Here is an 8,609-nt window from a genome sequence, read left to right on the forward strand (position 1 = left end):
TTTTTTTTTTATTGTAAAAATGCAGAAAGTTTCCTGTAAGGGGTAGATTTAGGGGTAGGGTTGGTGTAGGGAGATATAATATACAGTTTGTACAGTATAAAAACCATTACGCCTATGGAGAGTCCCCTTTTAGATAGCTAAGTAAACGTGTGTGTGTGTGTGTGTACCTACTTAACCATATTTTGGGGACAAATTTGTACCCAAAAGTGAGCTAAACCTGACAAAATCTCCAAAAACCTCCCTTTGGGGACGTCCTCATTTGTAAAACTGGTATAAAAATAAAGTAAACAAAGTTTTTTTTTATTGTAAAAATGCAGAAAGTTTCCTGTAAGGGGTAGATTTAGGGGTAGGGTTGGTGCAGGGAGATATAATATACAGTTTGTACAGTATAAAAACCATTACGCCTATGGAGAGTCCCCATTTAGATAGCTAAGTAAACGTGTGTGTGTGTGTGTGTTTTAAGAAACAAGTTAGAAGACTGACTTTAGTTGAAGTTGAAGGCCCCAGTGTATTTAACAGAAGTACATCTAATGCAAAGTCATGCAGTTTTCTTGTCATGGGACAAATTTCAACATACTGCTCAAGGTATATCAGACACATAAACATGCGGTAAATTATGCAAAACAGGACTTCGATTAGCAACACCAAGACTGCTGTTGTTCATAATATGTGCTAATATCGAGGTGTGGTCACATTTACCGTTGCTTGGCAAAGGCCGGTGAGTGTAATCGTGTCATTTCAATAGGAATCCGCATGTTCATGAGTTTTGCGTGAGGGTGAAAAAGTTCCCCACACAGATTTTGCTCATGTTCAAGCTGGTCACTCAGATTCACCTCACGGACCAAGAGAAACTGCTTGGTTCGAAACTGACTTCTGTGTGAGCTGTTCACAGTTGACAAATTTGGACTTTTTTTGCACGTGAAATTTGACTGGAATATGACCACACATTGATATTGTTTTTATACAACAGTTCAACAAACAGTGTATTAATATTGACTAATTTACATTTTGCACACAATATTGCCAAGAGATTTTCCAAACGAAGCCCATCCATGCATGATACTCTGACTCACTCAAGGTAATCACTTGTCAATGGAAGCTTGTTTTATACACTGGATAAAAAAAAATAGTTCTGAATGCAATTCTGAGTTTACATCTCATAATTCAGAGTTTATGTTTTGCAATATTGACTTTTTCTTTGATCTGAATTCTATTTACATCTCACTATTCTGACCTTTCTTCTCAGATTTTTTTTTGTTTCTACCACAGAATAAAAAATAAAAAAGGTTGTGACATTTTATATATTAGTTTATATCTTGCAATTCTGAGTTTATATCTCGCAGTTCTGACTTTTTGTCTCAGAACTGCCAGAAAAAAAATCTGAATAGTGAGATATAAGCTCAGAATTTCAAGAAAAAGAAAAAGTTAACAGACAACATAAAACACACATGATCATATCTGTGAGCTCCAGCATGTCCATTTACTGTTGACTGAAAGTGCCAGCAAACCATCAGTGCTACTTCTCTCCCATATTTCCCCAACCCCCCAACTGCCAGAGTGCATCTGAAAGCACTATTAGTGGTACATGACACTGTATTGCTAATGCCTTGAGAGAAAGAAAGAAAGAAAGAGGAAGAGAGACACACACAGTGATGTTAATGGCTAGATAATCTGGGTTAATTCCTGCTTCACTAAAACTATTTAAAGCTTGTGACTCATCAAGGCTTTGTTGTGGACTCAAATATGAAACTAGTAAAACAGTATATACATAAAGAGATATAAAAATTCACATGATGGTGTTATGCAATCAGAATGTCCCTTAAGTGAAACCATTTACATGTGTGTATGTACTGTGAAAAATGATCATATGCTTATTTGGTTAAATGGGCAATAATTATGATCAACTGGGATGATACAACTCACATTTCAAAATTGCATGTTTTATTAAAGGGTTTAATGCATACATGAAATGGGTTGACTAAGCGAGTGAACACAACATCCACATACAAGTACAATGGGATCAAAAATTGACAAACTGTGATTTTTTTTATTTTTATTTAATTCTAGAAATAAACTGAATATTTTAGGATTTGGCCCCAAAAAAAATTTTTTTTTTTAAGATACCAGTTTAAAGGAATAGTCTGATATGGAGAAATTGAACATAAGAACATCATAATAATCCACAAATAATCCACACGACTCCAGAACATCAATTAACATCTTGTGAAGCAAAAAGCTTGTGTTTAACTTTTAAACCATTGCTTCTGGCTAAAATGCAAGTCCTCTATCCATAATATTGCTTCCTCCTGTGAAAAAGTCGTCTTGTCTGAATCAGGAGAGAAATAAGCACAGATCAAGCGCCGTTTATAAGCCAAAACAGTTCTAAACAAATAAGTGGGTTGATATGCAGGAAGCGTTATTTTGGATTATGGAATGGTATTTTGGCCAGAAGCAACAGCTTTCAGACCTTTGTAAATCCTTATGCAATCCTATGTAAATCCTTAATTTCTCTCCTTTACACACACAGGAAACTTTGTTCTATTTCAGATTTTCAATACACTCCATTCTGTGTGATTTATATGCGTTTTGAAAAGTGGGGACATGGGGTAATGTCCTGAAAAGTCACCTTCTCCTTGTAATACCTATGTCATACCCTTGTCATTATACAAATTGATGTCCTCATTTGTCACAAAAACACGCACACACACACACACTGTCTTTGCATTCATACTCAATCCATAAACTATAGTTTACAGACATAGTTTCTTGATATTCAAACATATTTCCACAATATGTTCAATATAAATACTTTGGATTGCCAATGAGATGCATTCTGAAGATTTTTTGGGAATACATTTTGCATACAGTATTCATTGATGCTTTCAGAGAAATTATGTGATTGTCACTGACTGCTTTCTGCTTTTTAAATCAGTCAGTTGTTTACTGGTCAATGATTAAGTGCAAACATGATTGTCTCAAGCTTATTGAGGTTTGTGAAAAGGTAAGATCATAAACATTTCCTAAAAAGTGATATATCACATATTTGATTATGAAAATGATCACAACAAATAAATGACTTTAATGGGGAAATTACAGTGGAGAGATGGGGAATTATCGTAAAAGAAGCAGAAACCAGAGTTATGTTATTAAATCATCATAACATGCTCCCAATTCTGTGAAGTTGCTGCCAGGAACTGATGTCAGTAGTTCTGAAAAGACATTTGCTTAAAATCAGCACAAATGTCATCATGCATCAATGCATCATCACATATACAAATCATATACATTCCTCTTTTGTCTGAAATTGAACGGAAGCAAATATTGCACACTGTCATGAGATCTAAAAAATATGGCTAAAAAAAAAATGTGCATGTCAAATTTAGGAGTTTTGTCCTTTAGGTTGACCCAGAGGATTGTTTTCCTCAGAGTTTAGATTTTTTTGTAACCTTTTGTAAACATGCCTATTTAGTATTCTAATGCAAAATCTACCTCCCCTGTTCTTTTCACTACAGTCTGGCCCAATACTGACCCATATTCTGATCATTTCCTGGCACCTGGACAGGTACAGAAATGCATGGAGGAATCAAACCTAAAACAGAAAAATATGGAAAATTGAATGCACTTTTATCTATTAAAGGAGTCGTACACCAAAAAAATGAAAATTCGCTTAAGATTTACTCACCCTCAGGCCATCCAAGATGTAGATGAGTTTGTTTCTTCAACAAAGCAGATTTGGAGAAACTCAGCATTACATCACGTGCTCACCAATGGATCCTCTGCAGTGAATGGGTGCCGTCACCACAAGTAGTCCACACTGTCCATCAATTCTAATTATTCGTTTCATTCAAACACACAGTTTTTCACTTCTCAAGATGTTAACTGATGGACTGGAGTGGCGTGGATTACTTGTGTTTTATCAGCTGTTTGGACTCTCATTCTGACAGCACCCATTCACTGCAGAGGATCCACTGGTGAGCAAGTGATGGAATGCTACATTTCTCCAAATATGTTCAGATGAAGAAACAAATCCATCTAGGATGGCCTGAAGGTGAGTACATTTTCAGCAAATTTTCATTCCTTTAAAACAACCAGCCAACAGATAAACCAAGAAATAAAGTAGATAAGGGGGCAGTAGCGGTTTTTGGCACGGGCGAACCGGGCAGCCGAAGTGGGTCTCGCCCAGGGTGTAATTCAATGTAGAACCGCCACTGTAAGGGGGCATTGAAAGTGTTTTAAACAGTAATTGTTAGGATATTGTGATGGATAACTTTAGTGTTTAGTTCGCACACAGACAGCTGGTAGACTCACCTGTGCTGGTGTTAGTTGAAGGAGGAGGTGGTAGATGGGGAGAGGAGTACAACGTCTCAAACGAGCGTGGCGCAGACGGGGATGGAGGCAGCATGCACGAGTATGAGGAGGCGGATGGAGAAGGTGCCGACTGCAAAGAAACGTTTAGTAGAGCGGGAAAAAAAAACACAGACAGATTGTAAATACCAAAACAGAAAAATTTAAAATAGTATTGAAATGCAGTGAAGAACAGAATCATATACCAACATACTACTGTGCACAGTATGCATTTTATACTATATCACTATAAACAGTATTAGCACATCACTATATTTGCCAAAATGTAAAACAATTAGCACTGCATGTAAGCTGCACTGCACTAAAAAATGATGTTGAATATACTTTGAAACAATTTTCTCTCAGAAATCGTTAATATCACAATTAATTATTAAGAAATGACAAGTAACACATTATTTTTTTTTTCGTGTTTGATGATATCACGTGATACTACTGTTTGAAAGCAAGTATATTCAACATAATTTTTTAGTGCAGTGCAGCTTACATGCAGTGCTTATTGTTTTACATTTTGGCAAATATAGTGATGTACTAATACAGATTTTCTAGTGATCACTGATGTCAGTTTCATTGTCACCACGAGAGGGTGCTAATACATAATAGTACATATGTACATAGCCCTGATAAATTGGTAGTACAATGCTGTATAGAAATATGAATCTCATAAAATGAGCAGTAGTGTCTCACCTGAACCCCAGAGTAGACTGACAGAGAGTTATAACTGGGGAGAGCTGTGTCACTCTGACTGAGCATGGATGCTAAACACACAAAGATGTGAGAAAAAAAAAAAAAACATCAGATGAGGTCCAGCTTAGCTCAACTAAATGAGTACATATGAATTCATAAGAATAATCATTCATTCACAGAACTATTTATCAAAGCATTAAGACCATGAATGTACACAGATGGAAGTATTGGAATTATGTAAGTAACCAAAAAATGCTATATATATATATATATATAAAGATGTAGAGGAAAAAAGCGCCACGTACAGTATGCAAATTTCTCATTTATGTAAACCTCCGTTCCCACCTGCACTGTTGCCATGCGGATGATGATAGACAGCTGAGTTAAAGGATGTGCTCAGTGGAGCGTGTGTTTGTGAACAGGAAGTCCCGTCCCCAGACCGCCTCTGGTTTCGCAGCTTCTCCTCACGCCTCCATTTGGCTCTTCGATTGGAAAACCACACCTATCGATCAAGGTCCAATATATAATATGAAGTTATCTATCATATTTATTTAGCTGCTTTTGCGAAGTCAACATAAAGGCAAGGACAGTTCCTCACTTGTATCCTTGCCTCCGGAAGGTCAATTTTGTTTGCGAGTCGCTCCCGTGCGAAAACATCTGGATAATGTGTTCTCTCAAACTCTGTTAGACGGGTGTGAATGAAGTTTAGTAGTACATTTTTTCTTGCTTGGCTTTTTTTTTTTGTCATTTAATGCAATATAATTAATACTTTTTGAAGCTTTTTGTCTATTTTCTTACCTTTCTCCAAGGCCTCGATCTGCTCTGTTGTGAAGCTGGTTCTGTTGCGCTGAAGTTTCTTCTTTAACCGCAGTCTCAGTTGAGATTCTTCTCCCTCATCTCTTTCCCCATGTCCTCCTTCTTCTGCCATCCTCCTATCCGTCTCCACCAGGCAGCAATCTGGAACAGAGGGGGAAAAAATAGTTACCAATTTGTAGAATGAAATACATAAATGCTCAAAAAAAAAAAAAAAAGTCACTCTGTTGACATCACAAAGTGTGGAAGCTGGGAACCATTATATGAATTCTTAAGGACTAGTTCATAGAACTATTTTACTATTTTACAATAATAATAAACCATCATAATCAAAAAACAAGTGGTAGTTATGTAAGTAGCCAAAATTGTTAAGCAAATAAATAAAAAGTCTTACATTTTAGCTTCTTCAGAATCACCAGTAAAATTTTTAAATTCTAAAAATTCTAATAAATAAACGAACAAAGGAATTAATGAATGACATACAATTATAGTTCAAATAAATTTATACACAGGTTCAATTTCAATCATTTAAAGGGGTCCTAGGATGCCCATTTTCCACAAGTTGATATGATTATTTAGGGTCTTAATGAAAAGTCTATATCATAGTTTGGTTAAAATTTCTCAATGGTAGTCTAAAAAAACACCTTTTTTACCCTGTCAAAAACAGCTCTTTTCAGAGCATGCAGTTTTGTAGCATTTTCCTTTAAATGTTAATGAGCTCTGCTGACCCCGCCCCTCTCTTCCGGCTGCTCTCAGAGAGACTGTTTACTTTAGCCACATTCATCGTGAAACTTGCTAATTAGCACATTATTAGGAAAGGCGATTTGCAAAGATTCATTTTAAATGTTATTGAGCTCTGCTGACCCCGCCCCTCTCTTCCGAGCTGCTCTCAGAGAGACTGTTTACTTTAGCCGCATTCATCGTGAAACTTGCTAATGAGCACATTATTAGGAAAGACGATTTGCAAATATTCATTAAAAAACCTTATACTCACTTCTTCTGTAGGTGAAGCTGGATCACGAATGATTCGCGCGAACATAGACGCATTTATGTACATCGGGGGCGCATTCCCTTCAAAAACAAACATAATCCACTGCTGCTATGTTCATTATTACATCCAACAACAGAACACCTCAATCGCTTAGGAGTCATTCTTGTCTACATCTGCTCCGGAGCTAAGGTAAGACGCCAGTCCAGTCTGTGCTGAAACGCTACTGTCAATCAAACTATCGTGGGAGGGGCCTGTATTTGTGACGTCACACAGACAGGCATCTGAGAATGGCTTGAAATGAGAAAAAAACAACCACTGGGTGGATCTTTATCATTATAGGGTGGTTGTGTACACACACTGCCAACACACATTTCAGTTCAAACAACTTGTAAAAGTGCATGTAGCATTATATGACCCCTTTAAATGATTTTTAAAGAGACAACAATGTTGTTCCAAACTTGTATTTATTTCTTTTTTGTGGAACACAAAATATACCCAATATACCCAAATTTGTAAATATATATATAATAAGTAATAAGTAAATATATAATACGTAATATAAATATTATTTGTAACTAAACAGTTTTGGTTCACTTTGACTTTCATAGTCTTTTTTTTTTCCATACTATGGAAGTCAGTGGGCCCCCAAAACTGTTTGGTTATCAATATTCTTCAAAATATTTTCTTTTGTGTCCCACAGAAGAAATTCATAGAGGTTTGGAATGACATGAGGGGGAGTAAATGATGACAGATTTTTCATTTTTGAGTGAACTGTCCCTTTAAGCACAAGCCTTTTCTTTTAAATGTATTTAAGTTAATTAGAAACAAATTCAGTCCAAAAAAACTGATTTTTGAAATACAACAATTGTACACAAACATTTTAGTGCCTTGTTAATGTGTCTTATACAGCCAGAGGAGGTCAAACATATATCAGTGTTTTCTTTAAGGTGTCAAACGACGTCTCACCAGTGCTGTGCTGGGTGGGAACTGTGTTCTGCTGATGGTACCAGTCATTTGCTCCACTCCAGTTTGAGGTGCTCTGGATTTTCAGCATGCTCAACCTCTCAAACATCATGAACCTGACCACTCCAGCCTCAGAATGGAAAGAGACACAAGAACTGATTTAATTTAGACTCCCTAAGACACAGTATGACCTTTGACCCTCATTTGTTTTTATACAGAAAATTTTAAAGGAACTATTCATGTGAGAGAAGGGTGAGTTTACACACGGTTAGTGTTCAAGTTAATTACAGTAGCATCGTTCTATACATATACAGAAAGAGTCTGTTACATGAGTGATTTTCCACTGTATATTTATTAATACTAACAGTATTTATTTATTATGTCTGCATGAGTTTGCCCTGGGTGTACAGATTTGTGCATTAGAAAAAATTAGAAATGTATGTGAATTGAAAACATACATACATGCAACATTACATTACATATTTATGACTTTCAAAAAAACATGCATTTACACATTACAATTTCTGTTGGCCAAATCAGTTGTTTGATATTTTAATAGGCTATATTTACATTTCACAAATTGTTTTGTGCCTATTTATTTATTTAATTATGATATATAAATTTAGCTGAAGGCTTTTAATTACAGGTTACCCTAGAAAACTAACTTTGTAGTACACTCTTAAAAATAAAGGTGCTTCACGATGCCATAGAAGAACCTTTTTGTCTAAATGGTTCCATAAAGAACCTTTAACATCTGAAGAACCTTTCTGTTTCACAAAAGGTTCTTTGTGGC

At 35.9% G+C, this 8,609-nt stretch overlaps 1 protein-coding gene across 2 annotated transcripts in view; it reads right to left on the bottom strand.

Annotated features, from left to right (window-relative positions):
- Positions 1–7,945, bottom strand: part of LOC107708909 (paired box protein Pax-6-like) — an 8,767-nt gene extending 822 nt beyond the window's left edge. The window contains exons 1-8 of one of the 2 annotated variants that reach the window (XR_001636421.1): positions 7,820–7,945; positions 5,848–6,006; positions 5,648–5,730; positions 5,395–5,551; positions 5,050–5,120; positions 4,309–4,438; positions 3,530–3,589; positions 2,703–3,209 (exon numbers count right to left, since the gene is read on the bottom strand). Coding sequence is in view for 1 of the 2 variants with exons in the window: in XM_016513272.1 (XP_016368758.1) it covers positions 3,139–3,209; positions 3,530–3,589; positions 4,309–4,438; positions 5,050–5,120; positions 5,395–5,551; positions 5,648–5,730; positions 5,848–6,006; positions 7,820–7,928 (840 nt within the window). In the remaining variant the exon portion in view is untranslated. Of the gene's footprint in view, positions 1–2,668; positions 3,210–3,529; positions 3,590–4,308; positions 4,439–5,049; positions 5,121–5,394; positions 5,552–5,647; positions 5,731–5,847; positions 6,007–7,819 lie in introns of those variants that run through there. The other variant, XM_016513272.1, reaches the window with a different exon arrangement.
- Positions 7,946–8,609: the final 664 nt, after the last annotated feature.

Source organism: Sinocyclocheilus rhinocerous, unplaced genomic scaffold (assembly GCF_001515625.1).
Source record: "Sinocyclocheilus rhinocerous isolate Xijiao unplaced genomic scaffold, SAMN03320098_v1.1 scaffold24, whole genome shotgun sequence".
Classification (NCBI taxonomy): Eukaryota; Metazoa; Chordata; class Actinopteri; order Cypriniformes; family Cyprinidae; genus Sinocyclocheilus; species Sinocyclocheilus rhinocerous.